Genomic DNA, 26,525 nt, shown 5'->3' with positions numbered 1-26,525 from the left:
TCGCCGTAACAGACTACACAGTTTTCGTCCACATTTTTAGTAGAAATGATATCACTCGAATTTTGTTTGCATTAATCTACACAGGCTTACGTGTTATAACGCTTTTCAAAGATTTATCGCTCTTCGTTTCAATTTTAATATATAAATGACCGAAAAGGTTCTGTCTGTTACGCTGACTTTTTACCGCGTAACAGACAGCACATTTTCGGATTTACATAATATTAATTGAGAAGTAGAGCAATAAATCATTAGAAAGCGTTATAATACGTAACACTTTGAAGATTAATGCGAAAAAATTGAGGGAGTATCATTTCGACTAAAAATATGACCGAAAAATGTGTTATCTGTTATGGCGACAAAACTATTCCAGTTATCGTGAAACCACCCAGAGAAAGTACGGACGGTTTTGAAAAGCTGTCATTCAGTTACGGGTTTTCAAACATGAGGCATCGATTTCCGTTCAGTGAGTTATCAATGACGGAAATGTACTCGGAATACCCTCGCATCTCGCACGTTCGCCCCATTTGGCATAGAGTGAGGCAACTCCACCTTTATTAGATATTCCCTTTCATTCTGGGTTATCGGTGAGCCCCATCGTTGGGCCAATTGCGGCGCTCGCGGTCTTGGGGTCGTATAAAATATCCAGCCTGCTCGTAAACAGACCCACGCTGCCTTAATCAACGAGATGAAACGGCGTAGAGCATACCTCTTATTTCGTGCAGGTTTTTCTGAAGAATTCTAAAATATTGACAATCAAGAATAAGGAAGTCTTAAGACTTCAGTCGTATACTTCCTGCTAGTGGTAACGAGTGGTTATACACTTTTTTTGAACTGGACAGTGTCATCAAATGTGCTCTTAAAATTAACTACGCCGATTTTTCAATGGAGCTCTCGGCACTGCCCTCAGGATAAGACGAAAAACTCATCACATGACCACGGGTGAGTGAACGATTTTCCAATAATTGTCTTCATCATTAATGTAGGTCATTTCCAGGATAGACCACATCAGGTTTTGTCGTCGAGTTTCAGTATGGATTCTCTTGATGATAATAGTAAGAATAAACATAGCTACCTACCTGCATTTCAGGCTACCAAATTCCTCCTTCAGTTTTATTAGCAACGTATCACTTTAGCACAGTGACGTTTAGTGTATTTAGAGTGATTCTAGTTGGACCATTCAATATAAAACTCAAACTGGTGGTGTTTCATTCAGCATTAGCTCTATTGGGACGAAAATGGGTTACCTACTCATTCATTTCCGCAATTTAGCCCTAAATTTTTAGAATGAGCAAATAAATATCCTCTGTATTGTAGAAATTACCTATCTTATCTTAACATTAACTTCCTTAGGTTCGGGTCTCAGGGAAGAATGAGTCGTTCTCTAGTCACGTGGGTCATCGTTTTTTTACTAGCTAGAGTAGAGGCTGCTGATATCTATAAAATCGGTAAGTCATTTAACAAACTTTTTTCTATTCTCACAATTCAATAATTTAATTTTTTATTTGTCTGATCTGTCCTCGCAACACACGCCGAAAGGAGCAAAATTTTCGGGGGAGAGGGGGATGCACAATTTGTTAATTTTGCAACCTCGGGAGAGAATTACGTTTCTCTCTCGAAAAAGCGACGAATTGTTGCGTTTGGTATTCTTGTCGATGCTGAAAATTGCGCGATACATCCGAAAATTCCAGAGATGCACACAATTGTATACGCACCAAAATCACATTTTCAATGTATGTGCACTGGAAAAAAATCACTTTGGATCTAGAGTCCAGACTCTGGAAAACATTGACAAGAAGAAATACTCTTGATTTAATCAGATTTTTGCTTAATTCAAAAAGTAATCCGCTCAAATTAAGAGGCTTGGTTCTTGATTTAAGCAAAAATCCGATGGAATCAAGAGTATTTCTTCTTGTCGATGTTTTTAAGAGTCTGGACTCTAGATCCAATGTGTTTTTTTTCCAGTATGAACTTGAGATAAGTGGATTACATTTGCAATGAAGAACCACCGTCTCTGGCTCCACCATAAAAGTACCTTCCTTCAGAGGGAGACCAATGGCATGCATGTTGTTTCTAAAATGAGCCAAAAATAGTGGTTCCTTGTTGCAAATGTGGTCTAAGTAATACATTGTTGAATTTAAAAATTGTATGTGTGAATACAAAGGTGACAGGATGGTACTGCGCACTTGTAAATAAACTCCTCGGCTATTATTTCAACGATACGAAAACAAGATTTAGCGTGATAAACGCCAACGTCAATTCCGGGAGTCACGGCACCGGTTGCGAGAGAATCGAAGGAAACCTTTGTTTTGTCGGTGGAAGTTGAGGCGAGAAACTCGGGAATGTGTTCACGTGGGGCTCAAGCCCAGGCAGAGGAAGTTGCTCCGAGTTTCACACGTGCTACGCTCCAACTTTCATCCGCGAGTCCCGCAAGATAAGACGGGTATCATCATCATCCTCATATTTATATCCTCAGCCTTGACAGCTTTCCATCTCACATAACGCGATCAACGAGAGATTTTTGTCTCACACCTGCCAGGTTTCCTCGCTAGGTCCTTCGAGGGGAAAATACACGGTAGTCACGAATACGTTCGACAAAATGAGCTTTTGTTACTTTATGGGCCACGTTAAGCAGAAAGGAACCAAGCCACATCAGCTGATGCCAAATTTACGAGTTTTGTTAATCATATGAAAACACTGGGAAAAAATCTTCTCGTTTGATTCAGGCAAAAAGTCCGATTGAAATCAAGAGTATTTTTTATTGTCAATGTTTTCAAGAGTCTGGACTCTAGATTCAAGCGACTTTTTTACAGTGAACGATTGTGCAGATTTTGGTGTAAATTTCAGTAAATTTTCTGCATATTGCGAGGCAAATTCCCTCGAATTTTCAAAGGAATACGCACGAACGTCATCTTGTAAACAATTAAATTGCCCATGGTTAAATTTGGCAATAGCCGATGTGGCTTGGATTCCTTTCTGCTAAACGAGATCCATATAACAAACAGTTTGTTGTACGATTGTTCTGTTACCTGTGTCGAAAGAACTAAGGATCCTGATGCCACAGAAATTTTCCCAGAGCTTTTTGACCACAGAAAACCCCTAAAAAATCAACTTAATGTCCCGAAATTCGGATTTTCAAAACGGTCACTTTTACGCGGGAATGGATGCGGTACACTCGTGAAATCACAGTACATGACAAACCTGGTCTCTCCATGAAGTGGCTGTCAATTTTTAATGGAGAAATACATTGTAAACGATGAAGAGGCCAGGTTTGTCATGTACTGTGACGTCACGAGTGCACTGGATCCATTCCTGCGTAAAAAGGGCCGTTTTGAAAATCCGACTTTAGGGGCGTATCCGAATTGAGCGGCTGTCAATTCCTTATGAAGAAATACATTGTAGACGATGCAGAGACCAGGTTTGTCATGTACCGTCACTTCACGAGTGTACTGAGTCCGTTCCCTCTTAAAAATGACCGTTTTAAATGGGTTGGTTCCAAAAGTAGCTTTTTTTAGTTAGGGAGGTGATTTCAAAAGCTCTTAATAGCGTCATCATTCTTTTCGTAAACTTTGCCATTAGAATCAGTTATCAATTCGCAGATTCCCACGCTTTGCAACAGGTCCACGTCCGTGCTGTTACTATGATATAAAAAGGAAAAAGGAAAAGAAAAACCAAAACACGGATCCAGGTGGTTTAATAGTTTATCCTAATCTTGAATTCACTTCGGTGCTTTCGAACACAATCTTCAGGATGAAAAACACAAACACAAGGAAAGTGAGCATCAAAAGTTAGAAATGGACGTATTTCTACCAAACAGACCTATGTGGAGGTGAGAAATATGGGGTGTGCTCGTTAGTTCTCTGGCCGTAAGAGTGAATGAGAATAACAAAGCGCCAGTGACGTCAGCGGCAATGATAGTGCGCACTCGAGCGACGGGGAGATCGTCGTCGCTTTAACTCATTAGCCCTGTCCACAAGGCTCTCTTGCCATGCCCGCGGCTCATGAGTTCCGCATTCCGTTGGCACATAGGTCTCTTTGATAGAATGTAAAATCCCGCTTTTCCAATTCAACAAAAGGAATCACGTCCACTGACCACATTGCTTCTAATGCAGCTTCGACGAGCACACCCCATATTTCTCACCTGCACATAGGTCTGTTTGGTAGAAATACGTCCAAATTATTGTCAGATGATTCCATTCATTTGATTTTGAAAAGAGTCAAATAAAATCGCAGAAAGAAACTTTATAAAACCCGGTCAACTCTTTAAATACATAAAATGAAGGATTTAATTCTCGAGAAGGGATCAAATTGATGTCTCAGATGAGAAATCTTAAATCGACGTTTGAACTCACAAACCACGCACCTCTCGTCCTGTGTTTAAAAATTTTCGCTTCTACTTTGTTCCCTCTAAAGAGGAACCAATCAATATCACGCGCCTCGAAGTTTGTTTTAACAATTCGCTTCGCACAGAGAAGAGAGATTGCGAATGAAGCTTTTTAGAATTGCCTTTGTGAAGCTCATCATTTATAAAATGAATGACGACAGAAAGTCTGCAACGTTGCAAACCGAGATACGTAGTTTGCACCGTGAATATCCGTTTTCAATATTGTAGACTCTGGATCATAAAAATAAATAAAGTAACAGCAGTAGAACTTTTCAGACACAGCGAAGAGGATTTTTGTTGATGAATTTGGTGTCCGTTTGTCAACTTCAATTTTATAAGTATCTTTGACAGTTGGCTCCACTTATTTTTCTCAATAATAATTCTATGATATAAACTTGGCTGTTTAAGCCAATTAAAGCCAAATTAAGCTTCCATTTCCCGGAACTAGTGCCGAATTCCGGAACTATTGAGATTTTCCAAAAAAAAATCCGGAAATGTTGAAATTCCCGGAATGCTTTGAATATTTTGAATATTCGGGGCTTTCTCGGAAATTTTGAAAAAATCTGAAAAGAATCCTGGGACTTTTGACGGGCATAAAGTGGGTGAAATCGGAATAAAAAAGTTTCGAATCCCGGAACTTTTGACGAACTTGGAATGGGAGCACCGTGTTTCAGTGGTGTGGCGTGATTTGCGATACATCGATTTATTTTGCAAAGAAAGCGCTGTACTCTTAATGGATGCGTGTCATTCTTAATATGGTGGACCGCCTTCAATTTCGTAGGATACTGTGCAACACCTCTGTTGTGAAAGAGTTGCTTGAGGCGCCGCCGTGGCACGCTGCGGCTCGGCGGCGGGCATTGGCGCCTACAAACCTAAGTGGTTACTTCACGCTTTGCGCAATGCGTGAAGTATCCCCTTAGGTTTGTAGGCGCCAGTGCGCGTTCCGCGCTGCCAGTATGTCACTTCGCTCTGTGTGAGGCTCTAATATTTAATCTCGTGGAGTAAGCGTTTTTCAACTCATGATTTTGAAATGTTCGCACACTCTGCATGAATTATTCTCATTTATATTGATGAAGAAAAATGTGTATGAAAGGACAAGCCAATATAAGGTGTGTTTTGTAAATATTAAGGTGGTTCCTAGTCTTTAGTGGATTCCAAAGCACTTTAATTTTTGGGATATATCGATTGATCTGCCATTTAAACCTATGGAAAAGGATCGATAATCAGGGTGTTCGCAGCGAACACCTATATCGCAAAGCACGCTACGCCACTGCTGTGTTTAAGTGAGGCAGCCCACCTCGATGAATATTGATTTTCAACACGGATATACATGGACGAAACGTTCAGTGTAACCAACTTCCAGGAACTGTCACCGATAGTCTCTTTATCCTGTTCGCAGTTATCCTGACAGAGCAAGAGTCTGGACCGAAGGAGTCGGCTTTCAAAGGAGGGCTTCGATCCTCGAGAGGGGATATTGAGCTTGCTGTGACGTCACTGGATGTGGATCGCATGAACGAAGAGGCCAGTTATAAGAAACGTAAGTATCCGTATTAGTTCCACGAAATTTAAACAGGATCCGTGCGAAGCCAGCGGAAGCAGTATCTATGATAGGACAGTGTTTTCTCTATCATCAGGCAATAGAGAATTTGCAGGTGTCTGAAAATTGATGAATTTCGCATTTGTGTGGACACTACTGAGTGAACTGAACACGAAAGGAAAAAATACATTAGTAGCTTTGCCACGTGGTTTTAGTCTTGAAGTCCCCCCACAAAATGGCGGACCCGATTGCTTCCTGACGGTGCATCGAGAGTTTGACTTAATATGGAGGTGGACTCTCAACTATAGCTTCACGAGATTTTGATACAGGTCTACTAATACATTGAGAAGCAGAATCAGATGTAAAAATGAAAAAATAGAGTGTACTTACAGTTAGAGATGAGGAGAGGCGTATTCGGGCACACCTCATTACCAACGTAGAGTGGAAAACTTCTAAGTTCACGTCTCCGTGTCATCGCGCCTTCAATTTTTTCAAATGCAGCACGGACATCCATCAAGCACAAATAGTTGTATCTCTGCGCCGTCATCAACGCGCGCCCTTTCCCATGTTCTTTTTCTTGTATTTAGATTGTTTTCGTTTCTCTTATTTGGACTGCATTTTGCAATTTGGAACTATAAACTCTGGCTCTTCTTAGGAAACACTTCTTGCACAGAAAAACTAATGGCACATACGTTCTTTTTAAACCGGGCCAGAATTTATAGTTCGAAATTGCAAAATGTAGTCCATTTGTATTGGTGCTTCAAGGGATAAGTTAGCAATATATCCGAGGATGGGAAAGACATAATCTGGCCTTGTTTGTTAAATTTGTTTTCGAATCCGAGCGACACCGCGTTGGCAGCGTAGAGTGGAGAACTTTTAAGTCCACTCTCGTCATCGCGCCTTCAATTTTGTAGATGCAGCACGGACATCCATCAAGCGCGAATAGTTGTATCTCTGCGCCGTCATCAACGCTCGCTTGGGTGTCTCTTCTTTTTGAAATTTGAAAAATATATAATTAGTTAAGTTTGCTCAAAATATAATCTGATTTGTCAGATTAATAATCGCTCTGGGGAAACAAGTGACCAGGTGAGTTTGTTATGTTCCAAGGTGACTCAGTGCCGCAGAAATGAATAGACCATATATCAATATAATTTTTCTTATAAAGACGTATTATTCGTCAATTTTCAAACGTTAACTTTCAAATGGAAAGCGTTAAGCAGGAAGGAACCAAGTCACATCAGCAATTGCCATATTTAATTGGGCAATTTAATTTTTTACATGAAAACGGTTGAGCGGATTTTTGTGCGAATTTCGGTGAATTTTCTGCATAGTAGAAAGCAAAGTCATCAACATTTTCAAAGGAATCTGCACGAACGTACTCTAGAAAAAACTTTAATTGCAGCATTTTTTTGTTGAAAATTTGACCCCCCACTCAAATGGCCCCGCTGCAACTCACTATCTAGATCCGCCGCTGGTCAGTCACAGTTTATTACATTTACGAGGTTTGTTAATTATCTGATTGCACAGCATCACCCGGTCACGCGTGCTATCCCGTTATTAAATTTCTCCAGGAACGCCTTTTACGAAGCATACTTAGTTGATGAAAAGTGCAGCTTCAGCTTTGAAGGGCACATTTCTAATTTAGGAATTTTCCAGTCCCTTACATCATCATTATCATTAATATAAACTTCGAAGGATTCAGACTTTCAGCGATTCCACCTTTTTCTATTTCACTCGGGAGGTTGCCAGATTGTGCGATAAATGTGAATATTTTACATGGTTTTGAATTGGGAAAAGTGCTAAAAGTGGGACGGACGCGCAAAGCGCGTCCAGAACGGCTAGTAATTATAAGTCCTTCCTCGAAGAAAACGCCTTCTTTCGCGGTTCGCAAACCCGATCAAAAGCTCGATACGATATTGGACTCACGAGACGTGAAATTCCAGGTGCCCTCAGCGCTTCGCCGATGTTGCGCAGTCACGCGTTCATAACGCCCGAGCGATGCAAATTATATTTTCTGCGGCGCACAATGCGAGAAGTGGCGGAAAAATGGACCGCGATTCGCAGAAAGGAACCAAGCCACATCGGCTGTTGCCACATTTAACAGGGCATTTTAATTTGTTTTACAAGAGAACGCTTAAGGGGACTCCTTTTGGAAATTTTAAGGAATTTACTTAGTACTTTGCAGAAAATTCAATGGAATTTGCACAAAAATCCGCATACCGTTTTCATTGAAAAAATTAAATTGCTGAATTAAATTTGGCAATAGCTAGTGTGGCTTGGTTTTTTTCTGCTTACTGTGGTCCAAATATTATTCACCGGATGCCGTGGCCGCAGACGTAATGCGGAGGGTAATGCGTGCATTTTAAAAGCTAATCTGAAGAAAAATAGGAATGTATAATTCATCGCTTGGGCGGATTCGAGACAGGTGTAGACAAGGTCTATCCTCACGCAATGTGACGTCATTCGGGGAAGGGATTCTATTGGACGGAGAAAATTCAGCAAATAAAAATGAGAATGGAAGTACATTTGCTTTTCTTAGAAACGAGCCCCCAGCTTACAAAAAGCTACCGAAGCAGTTTGTGCATGAATGCAATTTTTCTTACAATACTCGGTGATCCAAAGTTAAGCCACCAGATTGCAGGTGCTTTTTCATAAAGTAGACGTATTTCTATCAAACAGAATTATATTCGGGTTGAAAGTTTAATGAAAGTCTTCTAAAGAGATTGGCCGATAGGGTCGTCCACGGCACCCGGACCGTAGGCAATCGTGACCGGTCACGAGTAGCGCGATGGAAGCTAATTAAAGAGAGAGACGAACATTTACTTTATTGAAATTTTGAAGAATTCATCCGCGGCACTCGGACCGCAGGCAATCGTGTCCGGACACGAGTAACGCGAATGAATTTAGAGACCGAAAGGAATTATTTATTGGCAGAAGGCCGGAATTTGATATGAATTTAATTTTAATGGAATTAATAGAGAAAGGAAGGTGAATTTAGAATACATACTCGCTTGATTGAATGAAAAGACGTAACTGTTTAAGAAGGAAGGTTACAGCGCATGAAAGACGTATGCGGGGCGAATGATCATACCCATAGACGCTACCATAAAGTGGTAGGTAAAGCATAATTAAGATACGGCACACGGGCCAACCGGTCAAACTAGATTTGCGAAGGAATTGCGCGGACGCGTAGTTTAAGTTGAGAAACGTTGTGACAGAAGGCGCCGGTGAGTATTATAATTTAGAATTTATGGAGAGAAGTAATCAAAGATGAATTTTACATATTGAAACAGACAAAATAATAAAGAAAAGAATTTAAATATTTAAAGGAAAGCCGGAGGGGCGAATAAAGAGCCCGCAGCGCGATCGGGCGGGCCGCGGCGGAACTAGGCGCGCGGCGCGACATGAGATGCGGGTGGCTTGCCTAGCTGACGGAATGAAGGCTAAATATTGGTGACGCTAGCGGCGCCAACATACCGGCCCCCATTGAAATACTGGGGTGTTTCAATAAGAAGAAAAAATTTAAAAGGTTGAATTTGATGATTTACTTTAAAAAAGTCCGAAAAATGTAGAAAAAAATTATTAATGACAGAATTGAAAAAAATTACACTTGAAAGAAATTTAGGCGTGCTGATTCTTCCAATTGGCGGCACGTTTGGCGGATTTGATACGCCGTCTGGATGGAAGAGCTCTACGGGTAAACCCGGGAGTATGGCGATTGAAGCCGGCGGCCAATTGCCTAGTGGCCAAGAAACGCTCGTAGCGGTTGACGTCTCTGTCCCGAATGTCCAGCTGATGGGTAAAGGTTAAATAATCCTCCGTGGGATTTTCCTGAGGGACAAGATGGGAGTCGGGCTCTGGGATAGAAATTGGTTCTGGAGACGGACACATCTCTAGGTCCCAGTCGACTGGGTCCAAATCTAGGATTTCGTCACCGTCGCATAAGTCAGGAGTTGACGGGCGTGGAGGAGAGTTACTGCGCAGAACAGGGCGAGCGCACATTGCGGACTTGATATCCCGCGGTAGTTTGCAGGACTCAGCTGGGACCTGCTTTTTAGATGGTGAGGGCACAGCTTGAGGAGGCTTTGGACTCAGCCTTGCGTGCCGAGCTGGAGGCTGCTGTTTTTTTCAGGAATTGATCTGAGCGGAGTGGCTTGGCAACGACGCAAGCGGCTCTCGCTCCATTGGAGATGGAGGCACAAAATCTTCTTTTCCAGAAGATTTTTTTGGAATCTTGAAATTGAGCTTTATTGGCCGAGTTTGAATCCGACAAACGTTTTGAGGAGGCTCCTCAGGTAGAGGGCTGAGGCACCTAGGAACAGAGGAGAGCTTCTCAAGCTGGAGGAGCTCAAGCTCCATATCAAAGTCCAAGATATCCATCTAAGAACAAAGAAAATAAAAAATTGTGCTCTAAAAAGAGAGGAAAAAAATGAAAAATTTCTTTAAGGTGAGAAAGAGATAACTCAACCTTGAAAAAGGAAAATGATTAAGGATATGGCAAAAAAATATGGTAAAGAAACGTAGCAGATAGAGTAGAAATTATAAAAAAAGGGTTTTAGATTTCCGATTGATTACTCCATCGGGAGAGGGCACAGCTTGGATACTGGCCGTGTGAAAGTCGATTTTTCCGTCTTAACCTCTGCGACGCGCACGAGGTTGTCTTTACCCGGACAGACCTTGCTTACTCGCGCTAAAGGCCACTGGAGGGGTGGCGCATTAGGCTCCATCAACAACACGAGATCTCCAACTTTCAAATTTGGCTGATTCTTCGTCCATTTTTCACGTTGCTGCAGCTTTGTCAAGTACTCAAGGTACCATCGCTTCCATACTCTTTGAGAGAAAGCTTGCACCGTTTCCCAGCGTTTCAGGCGGTTGTTGCTGATGTCCAAGAGAGGGCGCTCCGGTAGGGCTGTGAGTCTGGTTCCGATTAGGAAGTGACCGGGAGTCAGAACGTCAATTTCGGATGGATCTTGGCTCAGTGGAGTGAGGGGCCGTGAGTTCAGCATGGCTTCAATTTTTGACATTAACGTGTCAAATTCTTCCCTCGTGAGCAAATGCGTTCCAACTACTCGCTTTAGATGCGTCTTGACGCTCTTGATGGCACCTTCCCATAGGCCTCCTTGTTCTGGAGCTGCAGGGGGATTGTTGTGGAATTTGATTGAATTAGCGATGGAGAAGCGATTGATGATGTCGAGGTTTTGAGGAGCATTAAAAAATTCTCTGGTGATTTTCTGTAATTCGTTTGAAGCTCCTAAAAAATTGGAGCCGCAGTCACTCCAGAGGTCTGAAGGCTTCCCTCTACGGCAAATAAACCGTGTGAGCGCAGCAATGAAGGAGTTAGTGGTGAGATCCGATGTGGTTTCAATGTGTACTGCTTTTGTAGAGAAGCAGACAAATACACATATGTACGTTTTCACCACTTTCGAATTTCTTAATGTCGACGTGCGGGTTTGGATGGGTCCGCCGAAGTCCATGCCTGTGCATAAAAAAGCACGATTTGCGGTGACTCTGTTGACCGGCAAATTGCCCATCAACTGATTGACTGGCTTTGCCTTGAGTTTGAAACAAGGTATGCACTTGAGCAGGCAAGACCTAATGATAGACCTCGCAGACAAAATCCAAAATTCTTGATTCAGAATTGACATTAATAGAGAAGGACCGGCATGAAGATGCGTCTCATGATAATGATTGATAATGCAAATCGTGACTGGATGATTTTTAGGCATTAAAATGGGATGGCGAGCCTTATAATCGATAGAGGCTTTTTGAAGTCGGCCACCCGCTCGCATGAGTCCTTGAGTGTCCAGGAATGGACAAAGTCGTTGTATTTGATCACTGCATTCCTTGCCTTTGCGGAGGTTCTTGAGGTCCTCAGCGAAGGCTTCCTTTTGCACCAGCGTGCAAATTTTGTTTTGAGCTGCTGCAATCTCCTCAAGTGATAAGGGTCCATGCAGATTTGACAGAGAGCTATCAATTTTTCTTGCTCTGATGTTGTTGACAAAACGTAGTATGTAGGCCATCACGCGTTTCAGAGAAGGCCACCAGGAGAAGCGCTGGAAGAAATCCCAGGTTGCGGGTTTCTCGTTGAGGTGAAGACTGGTCGCTGATTCTGGTTTCATAGCACCTTTGATGAATTCATCCTCCCGTTTAGTTGGGTTCTTTCTAGAGATAGGCCATTCTGACTTTGGTCCGCTGAGCCATTTTGGGCCGGACCACCACATTTCAGCGTTCATCAGCTCTGCTGGCAGCAAACCTCTAGACGCACAGTCTGCAGCGTTCTCTTCTGATGGCACATGTCTCCAGGACTCTGGTGATACGTTTTCTTGAATCTCCGCAACTCTGTTCCCCTCGTAGGTCTTGAGGCGATAAGCTGGAGTTTGGATCCAACCCAGGGCTACGGTGGAGTCCGTGAAGGCGTGGGTTTCTGCAATCTCGAAGTCTTCTAATAAAATTGATTTTGCATAGGCCAAAAGTTTTGACAAGAGGTGAGCTCCGTTGAGCTCTAATCGAGGTATGCTTAAGGTTTTGAGGGGCGAAACTCTGTTTTTTGCCATGAATAATCGCACTTTTGAGTCTGTATTACTTCTGATGTAGATTACGGCAGCAAATCCTTTTTCTGAACCATCGCAGAATCCGCAAAGCTCTATAGAAGTGCAATTTTCTGACACGAGAAGTCCATCGATGAGAATATTCTCAAAGAGTGGCAATTCTGTGGTGAATTGGTTCCACAGGCACAGAGTTTCTGAGGGAACCGGTTCGTCCCAGTCGAGCCCTTTAGTCCAGATGATTTTCATGAAAGTTTTACGCCATAGACTAGTTGGGGCTAAAAAGCCGCACGGGTCATAAATTCGAGCTATGACTGATAAAATTGTGCGTTTTGTGTTAGCAGGCATTATACTTTTAATTTTGTAGGATAAAGCATCCTTAGGTTTTATCCATCGTAGACCTAAAATGCCGAATGATAGATCATTAGGATCCGTGAAATCAAGAGGTTTTTCGAGGTCTTCCTGAGGTATTTTTGCCAAAATTTCAGGTGCATTGCTGACGATTTTTCGTAATGAGAAATGACATAAGCCGCATAAATCGATTAATTCTTGAAAAAGACACTCAGCTGTGTTCACTGTTTTCACGGAGGTTACGATGTCATCAACTAGAATATTTTTGCGCAGTACTGGCGCTGCCAATGGAAATTTATGACCTTCATCTGTCACCAATTGATGTATTGAGCGGACCGCTAAAAATGATGAGCTGGTGAATCCGAAAGTTACTGTTGTGAGTTGATACACAGTTATCGGTTCATTTTCTGATTCGCGCCAAAAAATTAATTGATAATTTCGATCAGATTCATCCATGTTAATTTGTCTGTACATTTGGCGTATATCACAAACTAATACGATCGGATGAAATCTAAAACGGGCGACTACATCAACAAGCTCATTTTGCAGTTTAGGGCCACACAAAAGTTGAGAATTCAAGGATTCTCCGTTGTCAGTTTTCATACTGGCATCCATGACTACGCGACACTTAGTGGTACTGCTAGAATCCTTAAGTACAGGATGATGAGGTAAAAAATAATTAGGCTGCGAAAAATCAAAATGATTCAACGTGGCAACCTTTTTCATGTGCCCAAGTTGCTCGTACTCTCTCATGTACTCCGTATAAAGAGTTTTGAGCTTTGGATTTGAGGCGAGCTTTTTCTCTAGGGCATAAAATCTTCTTAAAGCCTGAGGGTGTGATTTACCCAAATTAGGACTTCCATTTTTGAATGGCAGGCGCACACTGTAACGACCATTTTCCAGCCGGGTGTGCGTTTCTTGATAGTGTTTCTCACAAGCGAGCTCTGCAGGGCTCAACTTTTGAGCTTGAGGTGGCTCTTCTGACCGCCAAAAGCGCTCCATAGTTTCCTGAATAGAAGGAACAGTGCTTGTTAACAAAGAGACCGATGAGTCATGACTTTGATCAAGAGTTGGACCAAAAAGTGCGTCACCGAAGACTGTAGGCAAGGCCATTGGCATGTTAGGGCCAAGAGAAATCGGTGTCCCAGAAATTAGGGTTGGCATTAAATCAGCGCCAAACAGAATGTCGATTGGGCCTTTGACGTGAAACTCAGGATCCGCCAATTTGAAATTGCGCGCGTAAGTACGCAGCTCACTGGAAACGGGGTGCGACGGAAGTGGAGCTGTAATAGCATCAAGAACATCTACGGAGTGATTCTGTGTCACAAGAAGGTTTTCAGATGTTAAGACATTTATTTTGGTGCTCCCGCGTACATTTACTGGTACATCTGAAATGCCGCTCAAAGGAGAGCTTTTAGGATAGCATTTGAGATGCAGCTTCTGAGAAAGATGCGTTGTGATTATCGTTCTTTGAGCACCGGAGTCCAGAATTCCGCGGACCATGATACTGCGATTCGAATGACCTGAGATCCGAGCCTTAACCGTGGCTAGTAGCACAGTAGTACGAACAGAGATCGCGTCTGCAACGGTTGTTGCCACAACTGTCGCTGGTTTAGTGGAATCATCGTTTTTGGCATCTGAACTTTCAGTATGGAGCAATGTATTATGAGCTTTAAGGCACACTCGACAAGTCCATGTAGAGTTGCACTGGTCGACGGGGTGCGAACGCAGACAATTTTTGCAGAGTCTGTGCTGCTGCGCTATTGAAGAGCGCTCTCGGACCGATTTTTGCAAAAATGCTTCACATTTGACAACTGGGTGAGGTTCTTTACAAAGTGGGCATGGATCGGTCCAATTGTTTGCTTTAGATGAGTTGTTTGGTTTTTTCAAACTACTCTTTTTATTAGATTTTTTCTGATTTCGTTCATTCGAGTCAGAATTTGCTCCAGTTCCTACTAGAGCTCGAGCATTTTTCTGTTGAGCCTTGGGTCTCGGATTTGAGGAAGAAAGTTCTTCAACCAAAAGAGTTTCCTTTTCAAGAAAATTAATAAGTTCATCAATTTTAGGAAACTTGACATCCTTGCCTCGATAGTCTTCAAATCGCTTTTTGAAATAGTGATTCATTTTGCGTAATAACGCTGCAACGAGGAGATGAGGATTTTCTTCTTTGTACCCTAGACCTTCAAGCGCTTGAGTATGCTCGCGGTATTGCGTAAGAAAGGTTGGAATATGCTCTGTTTTGGAAATTTCAGGCAAATCCAAAAGTCCATGTAAGTGATGGACAACGTGACGTCTCTCGCACTGGTACCTTTTACATAAGAGTCTTTTACATAAGAGTTCATAAGCAACATCGTAATTTTGTTCTGTGATGTTAAGTCCTTTTACAAGATCAAGGGCTTCACCGCGAAGTGAGCTTAAGAGGTACTGGAATTTTTGTACTGATGATAATTCCGGCAGAGAGTGCACAGTGACGTTAAAAACGTTAAAGAATGAGCTCCAGGTCTCAATTTTTCCTGAGAATTGAGGCAACTCCATTTTCGGAAGTCGTACTGACGCTGCTGATTTTTGAGATGACAAACGTGTTGAATTTGAGTTTTCATTATGCGAGCTTTTTAGAGAGTTGAACTTGGCTTTCACTTCGTAAAAGAGCTCCTCAAATTGTTCCATCTCAGATTTTAAGTCAGTTCTCTTCTGCTCCGAAATGTGAGAAGAGAGACGGACGAGTTCGGAAAAATTTTCCTCGTGTTCCTTCCACAGACTTTCAAGATGCTCACAGCGAGCAAGAAAAATTCCGCGTTTTTCCGGCAAATTTTCTGATAGTGCATTTGTGTCTTGTACACGTTTGAAAAGCAATGAGTTCCTAATGAGAATCTCGTTTACTCTAGAGAGTTGCTCTTCCTGCACTTTTGCCTTTCTTGGAGCCATATTTGAAAGAAGGAGACACGTTTTTTGATGCTAATTTTTGAGAGCAGTGGACTGTATTTTTGAAACTGTAATTTTGAAGTTCAAATCCGGTTCGGTCAGGACCAATGAAAGTTTAATGAAAGTCTTCTAAAGAGATTGGCCGAAAGGGTCGTCCACGGCACCCGGACCGTAGGCAATCGTGACCGGTCACGAGTAGCGCGATGGAAGCTAATTAAAGAGAGAGACGAACATTTACTTTATTGAAATTTTGAAGAATTCATCCGCGGCACTCGGACCGCAGGCAATCGTGTCCGGACACGAGTAACGCGAATGAATTTAGAGACCGAAAGGAATTATTTATTGGCAGAAGGCCGGAATTTGATATGAATTTAATTTTAATGGAATTAATAGAGAAAGGAAGGTGAATTTAGTATACATACTCACTTGATTGAATGAAAAGATGTAACTGTTTAAGAAGGAAGGTTACAGCGCATGAAAGACATATGCGGGGCGAATGATCATACCCATAGACGCTACCATAAAGTGGTAGGTAAAGCATAATTAAGATACGGCACACGGGCCAACCGGTCAAATTAGATTTGCGAAGGAATTGCGCGGACGCGTAGTTTAAGTTGAGAAACGTTGTGACAGAAGGCGCCGGTGAGTATTATAATTTAGAATTTATGGAGAGAAGTAATCAAAGATCAATTTTACATATTGAAACAGACAAAATAATAAAGAAAATAATTTAAATATTTAAAGGAAAGCCGGAGGGGCGAATAAAGAGCCCGCAGCGCGATCGGGCGGGCCGCGGCGGAACTAGGCGCGCGGCGCGACATGAGATGCGGGTGGCTTGCCTAGCTGACGGAATGAAGGCTAAATATTGGTGACGCTAGCGGCGCCAACACGGGTGGGAAATATGGGGTGTGTTCGTTAGTTCTCGGGCGGTAATATTGAATGTGAATTATAAAGCGCCAGTGACGTCAGTAATGACGAAGTTACCGCTGAACTCCTTCCTTTACCGCCTTAACTCAACGAGCCCTGTCTACAAGACTCTTGTCCTATGCCCACGGCTCATGAGTCCCACATACAGTTGGCACATAGTCCTGTTTCGGGAATATAAAATACCGCTTTTCCATTTCACCAAAAGGAATCACGCACACTTTTACATTATGTCTTATCCAGCTAACCACGAGCACACCCCATCGTTTTCACCCGAACATAGTTCTGTTCGGTAGAAATACGTCCAAGTCAAGATAAGACTTTTATCTGTTGTGGAATTATTTCCAAAAGTGCTTTTTGAGGAGACTACAGCCTCCATAACGTTCAGCGAAAGAAATCGCTTATGCTGCATTTTAGCTACGATGCACCCAATCTCATGAAATTTAATATACATTTAGCATTTGATGCGTTAATGCCATTGGTGACATTAAAAAAATTGAAAGTTCAGTACATAAGTTGTTGGATGCAAACGTTGGTCAAAATTCATCAAGGGACTGAGTTTTGTTTTTGACTTTAGCAGATAGTTTTTTCTCCTAACTCCACCCATCTATAGTCAAAAAAGTCGACCCCAGGTTGCCAGGTTATAAGATATAAAGTGGATTTTTACATGGGTTTAAATGGGGGATAAATGCTGATTTTTCAGCACAATCTGGCAACAATGACGACCAAATACTCTCGCAAAATTCGCTTAGTGTCTGTCGATCTTAGAAGAGACTCTACAAGTATAGTGCTTTTTTTGTAATTTTTTTTGTCAGCGGACCGATTATTGAAACTGATAGATAAAGCGATAGACAAAGACGACAAAAGGGATTTGGAGGAATCCTATTGGTGGAAACGGATTGTTGCAATGGACAAAGGAGGTAGGTAATCGACTAAGTAACGGCAACCCATGAGAAACCCGACAGTTAGTCTATCATTTTCCCCCTTAGTCGATGAGAACCACCCATTTCAACCAATAGAATTGCTTTATACCCCCTATGTCATCTTTGTCTATCGCTTTGTCTATCAGTTTCAATAATCGCCCCGCAGGGGGTAAGGCGCGCAGCTCTACCGTGTCACGAAAAAACGTTACGTGTATCTCTGTGGTGAGCCACGGTTAGCACATATGTTCTTACGTATCTCGAGTCTCATTTGGACGTATTTCTACCAAACAGACCTATGTGGAGGTGAGAAATATGAGGTGTGCTCGTTAGTTCTCTTTGCGTAAGAGTGAATGAGAATAATTGTGCGCCAGTGACGTCAGCGGCAACGAAGCCGCCCGCCTCCGCCGCCGCCGCCGCCGTCCGCCCGCCTCCGCATAAACTCATGAGCCCTGTCCACAACGCTCTCTTGCCATGTCCGCGGCTCATGAGTTCCGCATTCAGTTGCCACATAGGTCTGTTTGGTAGAATGTATTATCCCGCTTTGCCAATTCTTCAAAAGGAATCACGTCCACTTTTACATTGTTTCTTATGCAGCTTCCAAGAGCACACCCCATATTTCTCACCTCCACATAGGTCTGTTTGATAGAAATACGTCCATTTCAAAATGTACTTCCTCCCCTTTTCTGCAACACTGCAGGGTGCACATCCTGCTTCTCGACATTCCAGTCATGCATGCTTTTTTAACTGATACTTATTTTTTCGTGACACTTCCAGTTTGTGAAGCACTAAAGAAAGGCGTCTCCCTCCTTTTGGACGTGACATACTCCGGCTGGCCTAAATGCCGCGATTTGTGTGCTGCCAATGACGTTCCATACTTGGCTGTCGATTTCACCATCAGAAGTTTCGTGCAAGTTGTGGACCAGTATCTTAGGACGCTTCGCAATGCAACAGACGCAGCATTCATTTTTCAAAATGAAATCGGTAAAATACACCATTTATAGCGACGATCTTTAGCCAGAGGATTCTTGAGAAATAAATGAAATTGAACTTGAAAAGAAAAGGGCAGGAACAGGACGTAATTTGTATCGGTAGGACAGAACGTAAAATATTCTTTATAAACCAGTAGAATTCTCTCTCAAAAAAGGCAGTATAAGAAAATCAATATGTAGAAGGATTTTTTGCGAAAACATGTTGCAATAGGCCACTAGAACAATATAACTCAGGTTTACTGGAATTGGCTGTCCGCTAAGGCCACCATCTTGAATAAAGGCGGGTTGCCGCCGGCGATGACCGATTTTTCGCGTACATCTCAAAAAAAAAATTAATTCTATGGAAAATTGTCACTCTCCATTGTCACACTGTGACAATTCAATCACCATGGTTTCTCAGTAAACTGAGATACCATTTAAGGGTGCAAAATCTCTACAATTCCTCGATCCTATGATTGCATGCGTGGGAGGCACACTGGTCGGAAATGGTTTTGACCGCGGTAGGTCCAGCAACCAAGATATTATTATGAATTTACAACGAGTAAGGCGCGCACCGTAGAGAACGCGCAATGCGGGAAGTATCCCTGCGGTCTCGTAGGCGCTAATAAGGACAGTTCTACGAAAAAGTGTCCAATTTCAGTCAAAAACGTTTTCGTTTTAAAGTGTGTGATAAAAATTCTCGCTTTTCACCTGTAATAATCGCAAATAAATGTTTCGAAGGAATTCTAATTTAAAATTGTATATGATTCGATGTATTAAAAGCAGTATTTACAGCAAAATTGAATGAGGAAGCTGCCTTTTGAGGGCGTAAAACGTCCACTGGGAGTTGATCCACCTACCGGCCAAGGGGTATACTACTTATACTATTTATGATATATTGTTATACTTATTTTAAGAGCATTATATGAGTTTTTTATGTATAATGTTTCAAAACTTTACTCGTGAATTTTTTGTCGTTTTACAGAGCTAGACCAGAGTCTTCATTACTTAGTGGCGTACTCGACCTTACGGTTGATGGTCCTGAATCAGCTGGGGCCAAATTCCATCCGGAAACTGCAGACGATCAGACCAACGCCGTCGTATTTCGTCATAATCGCCGATTCGAACGAGCTACCGGACCTTTTCAATGCAGTAAGAGCCAGCCTGTATAAGTCTATAAGTGTATACTTAGGGCTTTCTTCATGTTCATTCAGGAGTGTTTAAAATCCTATGTTGAGGGCATAATTTGCATACGATAGGTCACGCATTTTAAAGATCGTGGCCACGGGCATTTGCTCTCCGACTTTCCGTCTATCAAGTTTGTCAAGAGGGAGATGTAAGAAAACTCACCCTTAATTAACAAGCAAGTTTGCATGGTGTTCTAAATCCTCCTTACGTGTGATATGTGATTGCAGTCAAGTCAAAGAATTTAATTTCGTGTCTTTTCATGGTAATAATCATAACAAACGTTTTTAAAAAATTGAAAAAATACGCAAGAGAGATGGGTTTTTTCATTAATATTGCGAGATTTTGGTCGTAATGACTTTTTATCTCTTGCCAGGCAAATCTGATTCCCGGCGACCAATGACCAGGTTCCTCATTGCAAAATTGGATTCCAATAATTGTATTTAGCAAATGGGTGGTTTTTATACGAGGATTAAAACTAAACAAGTGGTACAGAATATAACAAAATAATATGAACTATGCAAAACGATAATCTAGGTATCGAAACTTGGCTGTTTTGAAAACGCCTTCAAATGCGGCGTGATACCTCATGCATTCCGGAGAGTTTAAATAGTTGTATCATTGCGCCGTAAGAATGCAACGGAAGATTATAATTGAAATAGCCTTCATGCACGCTGGCCTTTTCGTTTTCCGTTCACATTTTTGCAGTCATCAATGCATAGCTTAAGTGCGCTTCAGCTAGAATTGTATTTAGCAAATGGCTGGTTTTTATACAATGATTAAGAATAAACAAGTGGTTAGAAATGAAAACAAAATAATATGAACTATGCAAAACGACAATCCGGGTATCGGAACTTGTCTGTTTTGAAGACGCCTTCAAATGCTGCGTGTTACCTCACGCATTCCGGAGAGTTGAAATAGTTTTATCATTGCGCCGTAAGAATGTGACGGAAGATTGAAATGGAAATAGCCTCCATACACGCTGGGCTTGTCGATTTTCGTTCACATTTTTGCAGTCGTGAATGCATAGCTGAATTGCGCTCCAGCTAGAATTTTGAGATACGCACTATGCGATTTTAGCCATCGACGTCAGAGAGCACCAAAGTAAAAACAGCAGCTCTGCTCGGCATGTCCGTTGCAGATATGCTGTTTTCCCTCGGGAACCCGGAACGCCTGAGGTGGAAGATTGCAGTGAATTGAGCGGCGCCACGTCGCACGGTGGATTGAGTCATTAGAGAGGCCGGACATGAAATTATTGACCAAAACTAAAAATTTCGATGTTTATTCAGTCACATTTTAAATTTTAAAGGGTGTCTCTACTAGACAATTTCACGAGGAAATCAATGGAACCACTTTTAGAAGCTCATAGTTTTGTATAAACGGAGTTATAAGCGTTTTAAGTTTCCAAATTTTGTCCGACCTCTCCTACTGCCTCGATCCACTGTGCGTCGGCTGCTGAAATCATCGCTTCTCTGTCGTAAGGGCGTATCTCAATTCACACTTGAGCCCCGGAAATCAAGGAGTTTAATGAATAAAAGGGCTCATCCTAAAATAAAATTACGCCCAAGGAGCTACCGAATTAGCCCTTTTGTCGACACGACGAGCACCCTCGAGCTTTCATTCAATTCGGGCACCCACATCCCGATTTCCGATCCCCGCTTTCAAATCGAATTCCAACCGTATTCTTCGCCATCCAGGCGTTTCGCCCGCGCTACTTCGCCAAGGAAGAACGACGTATCAACATCCATACGTTGCCAAATTTTTGCCGATACAAATAATATATTCCGGGGTATTTGCATGTATTTTTCTTTGAGTATTAATGAAAATCTCACGCACAATTCAATATCGTTTAACTGAAAATTACAAAGAGAAATATGTGTGATTAACCTAAGAAATAAATAATTTTCAAAAACAAATTTTGCCAACTCTTAGTGTTTATAAGGTGTTTTTCCTTAACGCCCCTACATTTGTGTGAGTGTGTGCTGGTAAATCGGCACTTTTTCTCATTTAAACTCATGTAAAATACTCACTTTTCATTGTGCAACCTGGCAACCTTGACGCCCCATCTCTACACTTATTCTTCGCTTTCAAATCGCCTCGCTCGCGCTGCCGTTTGGAAACCAAATTTTTTGGAGAACTTATTCGTAAAAGCTCTCAATCTTTCCAGAGAATTTTAGACATATTATAATCTACTAGGGGACTTTGCCCCCTGGCCGCTACGCGGGCCAACTCCCAGAGGGCGCTTGGCGCTCTCTTAGGCCCACGTTGACAAAAGAACAACCTAAAAAGGTAAAAATATTTTCATACCCGACTCTCATATGTCAAATCTCCTTCTGGCCGGGAGCGATTGAACCATTAACCGTCGGCGCCGGCGTGTTTGAGGCGGTGCTTTGAGCTACTATTTCGCCACGGAGGTGTTGCACAGTATCATTCGAGATTGAAGGCACTCAAACATATCATGATCGATGCCATTTGATTGCAAATTAAATCGAGCGTCGATGACAAAAAGAGAGCGGTGGTCAAAAACGTCCTAGTCTCCGTATTCAGTAACGTTCCGCATGCTTTTTGAACTTCATTACGGGAAAAAGTGAATCGATTCCAACAGAAGTATGCCCTAATTTACTGCCGAGAAGATTTCCTTTTTATCAATAAAGAAAATAATGCTTGTCCTTAGAAGAGAAGATGCTTACATAAAAAGAAAAGTCACTTACATCGAGCAGAAACCCGAAATCATACAGCGATTTTATTCTTGATTCAAAATAAAATCGTCTCGACAGCATGCTCAAGAAGGTTTTTGCCTGAATCGAGTCACTTTTTCCTCTAATGAACGGCGCGACGGGCAGCCGGCCAGCGCGGAACGCGCACTGACCCCTACAAACCTAAGGGAATACCTCACGCATTGCGCAATGCTTGAAGTATCCACTTAGGTTTGTAGGCGCCATGCGCGTTCCGCGCACGCAGCACGCCGCTCCGCTCTGTGTTGGGCTAAATAACTTAAACTCGAGGAGTCAGCGTTTTTCAACTCATGATTTTGAAATGTTTACACATTCTGCATGGATTATTTTCATTTAAATTGATGAAAACAAATATGTTTTAAAGGACAATACTAGGTGTGCTTTGTAAATATTAAGGTGGTTCCAAGTCAAATTAAATGATTTCCAAAGTGCTTCAATTTTTTCTTTTATATTTCGTGCTTTCACTGTGCTGCAGCGTGGTGCACGCGCAACCAAACGCTTAAAATTGGACGTATTTGTCTCTGACGGATCGATGAAATTATGGGTTAGACCCAAAAATTGCATTACTGTTGGTTATTTCTCTCTTTTATTCATTTTTGCACAGTTTTTTTCAACAAAACCATGGCTCGTTGAGATGAAAATTAAACCAAAATAAGCGGATGTTTCCTTAAAAGTAAATATTCTGTCAGGAAAATTTTGGCAACCTCCGATTATCCATACAGCTGTTGGAAATAGCGCGTACTCCGTTGTGACGAAACCCCGCGGCTGTATCCGCCGCACAGTGGATCGAGTCAACCAGAGAGGTCGGACATGAAACTTTTGACCAAAACTGCAAATTTTAATGTTTAATTCCTCTCATTTTAAATTTAAAGGGGCGCCTCAATAAGAAAATTTCACGATAAAACTAATGGAACTACCCTTAAAACCTCAAAGTTTTGTATGAGCAGAGTTGTAAGCTTTTATTTGCTGTATACAATTTTGGTTTGTACAATTGGTTACAATTTGGTACAAAGTCCGCTCTGGCCGGCCAGAGCGGAACGCGCACCGACGCCTACAAACCTAAGGGAATACTTCACGCATTGCGCAATGCTTGGAGTATCCCCTTAGGTTTGTAGGCGCCAGTGTTGTATGAACAGAGTTACAAGCTTTAATTTGCTGTATACAATTTTGGCCAACTTTTTCCATTGACTCGATCCACTAAGCGCCGCCATGAGTCGGACAAATCTTGACTCTGAATGGGAACCCATTGTGATTTCAAGTATTGCAGTGGGAACCCAAATAATGATCCCCCCGAAAGGATGAAACTCTGGACTCCCTCTTCATAAACCACCAAAATTTTGACTCACGAAAAATACTTATAAATGCCGGTCTAGTCACTACCTACGAAAAGTTCACTCGAGAGTGAGGCGCCAGAGAGGGATTCATCAGGTCGGTGATGCTGTTTTCTCTCCATTTGAATCCCTGTCAAATAATCGATTCTTGTCGAAGTACCTGACCTCTCCGAGATTCGATACATTTTCATAGACTTAAATGGAGAGATAACATTGTTGACGAATTGCTGGATCCGCTAATGGAGCCGCTTAACCCTATAAGCTGTTTACCTTTTTTTAATGAGTCAGAATTTATCCTCCCTTAGTTTAAAAAAAGAGAAAATATGGAGACACGATTTTTGAAGCTACACTGAAAAAAAAATGTGCTTAGCTCAAGCATGATAATTCTTGAATTGGCCGCCAAGAATTTGTTTTGTCTTGATTTAAGCTGATTTGTGCTTGATAAAAGCAAAATATTGCTTGGGTTAAGCGAAAAAGTAGTTTCTATTAAACTGCAAAATTCTTGATTTAAGAAAATATACTTGTTGGCGGCAAATTTCAGATTCTTTTTTTTTTCAGTGTATCTTCAGAAGTTATGACAAATATTTTGATTTGTCTAGAGATTTGCTATTAATTACTAGGAAAATTAGGACACTTTTCTTTAAAAAAATGATGCAAATTTTTGACGTTTTTTTAACATTCAACTTATGTTCTTGTTAGCGAAATGTTGTTTTCTCTGTTCTCAGTTTACTTGCAAGAGACCAAAAAATTTAAATTTTTGAATAATCTTGGCAAGCTTAAATATTTTTGGCAAATTCAGCGCTGGAGAAGAAATTAACTATAAGATATCTCTAATAACGAGCAGAACCCGGAATTTGTGCACCCGTGTCAATTAATTACTAAGAGATTTAGCGCTAATCATTTTTAGACCAAAACTATGCGAAAAAAATGCTGTTCAACCCGACGATTTTCAGCTTCAGTCATGATGGAAAATTACAACTTTGCGAGTATTTATTCTCAAAACTGCAATTTTGTAAGTGCAAAATTCACCATCATTGTTTCAATTTGATTTGATAATCCGGGTGCCTCACAGTGGATCGAGTCAATGAAGGACGTTGGACATGACTTTATTTACTACAACTGCAAATTTCCACATTTATTTCGTCAAATTTCAAATTTTTAAGGGTGTTTCTTAAAGTAAATTTTACGAGAAAACCAGTGAGACCATTTTTAAGACCTCGATATCTTGTCATAACGGAGTTATAAGCTTTTAGAGTTTCCAAATGTTGTTCGACCTCTCCTATTGACTCGATCCACTGTGCGCCTTTTGTTTCAGGGCGTTCACGACCCTCCCTTGGGATGTTGTCTGAATATCTGGATTTTGCGTCTTTATACATTAATTTCATTTGATGATATAATTTTGATTTTAATTCATTTCCAGGCTCTGAGTACAGGGCTCGTATTCCGGTCAGATACTTGGGTCTTGGTGCAGACGGATTTCAAACCCGTGTCTTACAATTTGAACAATCTCAATTGCTCTGTAACGCAGATCAAACTAGAGGAATCCTTATGCTGCAAGTTCATGGACCTGAAAGAGGACTGTGCGTGTCCAGATAATTTCAAGGCAAGTTCTCACACAGTTGTTTTAAGCGTGCCAGTAGGGCTCGCTTTTTGAAATCACTCGGATGTACCATAGCACAGCACACCGATCAACCAATGCTATTCAACGGGCCGTCCAAATATTTTTTTCCTCGAACCCGTTTTCTTGTCTTTGAACCATTATACTGTCAAGCCCTGATGGTCTCTTACCAAAAAACCGAATGAACTGCTAATTGGGAACCCTTGAGAACATTTTCCTGTCAAAACCGTATTATTTCATTTGACAAAAACCTCATAGAAGCTTTCTTACGCTCGGAGGACTCAACTCTAGAACCTTCTTTCCCGCCAAAACTCTAAAGCCAATGAGCGTCTTGCACTGCAAGTGCAATCTGTGATGAGCCTCGTGACTCTTTATACCATGTACTAACCGTGGCCCCTGCAGAAATCCACTCAAACCACTGCAGTTATCTCCTGATATAGCTTTGGGTGTCAGGTTTCGAGCAAGGCAATAAAAGACGGCGAGGAGAGGGTCGCCTCGTCGAACCTATTATCTTCCACGCCCGATTAACCATTCACCGTGACACCAGGATCCACCAAATTTTCACAAAAATTGTTTTCCGTCTATTTAGCGAGTTTTTCCTTACTTTGCGTTAAAGTACAAATAAAAAGATACCTCATTTGTAAAAATCGGCCGAATAGGAGAGAAGTTACAGTTCGAAATCCAAAGAGATTAACTCAACGCGATTTCGATGCACGGCAGTTCGCCCAAATCACGGTCGTGCGAAATGCCGCATATCAGCTTAAAATCAAGATAATTGGACGGAATCTTTAAAATCAATTTACATTCAACGTTCATGAATCAATATTTTCTCCCAAATTTAGCAAAAAGTACCAATTGATGCAAATAACAAAGACGTGAAAATAGTAGGTATGTGTCCAACATTTTAGTTATTCGGCACGCTTTTCCAACATATTCATGTTGGATTTTTCTGCTTGTTTTTTATTTTAATTGTACGCATGGGAGTACATGATTTAAAGCATTGTAGACACTGGAGAGTGCGGAGATTAAACGAGCTTTTCTCAATAAGGATATTCCTCTCAACACCAAAATAGAGATTTTGAATGCCTCATCATTAACGGTCTTT

The 26,525-nt window shown here is 41.6% G+C and overlaps 1 protein-coding gene across 1 annotated transcript; it reads left to right on the top strand.

The window, feature by feature from the left end:
• The first annotated feature begins 243 nt into the window (after nucleotides 1–243).
• LOC140224702 (uncharacterized) lies at nucleotides 244–25,456 on the top strand. The gene is made up of 6 exons (XM_072301016.1): nucleotides 244–939; nucleotides 1,351–1,445; nucleotides 5,781–5,918; nucleotides 18,358–18,564; nucleotides 19,537–19,703; nucleotides 25,223–25,456. Exons 2-6 carry the CDS (start codon nucleotides 1,370–1,372, stop codon nucleotides 25,454–25,456), a joined length of 822 nt encoding a protein of 273 aa, XP_072157117.1. The 5' UTR covers nucleotides 244–939; nucleotides 1,351–1,369.
• The last annotated feature ends 1,069 nt before the right edge of the window (nucleotides 25,457–26,525 follow it).

The sequence above is a fragment of the Bemisia tabaci genome, chromosome 5 (genome assembly GCF_918797505.1).
Source record: "Bemisia tabaci chromosome 5, PGI_BMITA_v3".
In the NCBI taxonomy this organism is placed as follows: Eukaryota; Metazoa; Arthropoda; class Insecta; order Hemiptera; family Aleyrodidae; genus Bemisia; species Bemisia tabaci.
Note: the sequence above shows the minus strand (reverse complement) of the source record. Positions and strands in the feature narration are given on the sequence as shown.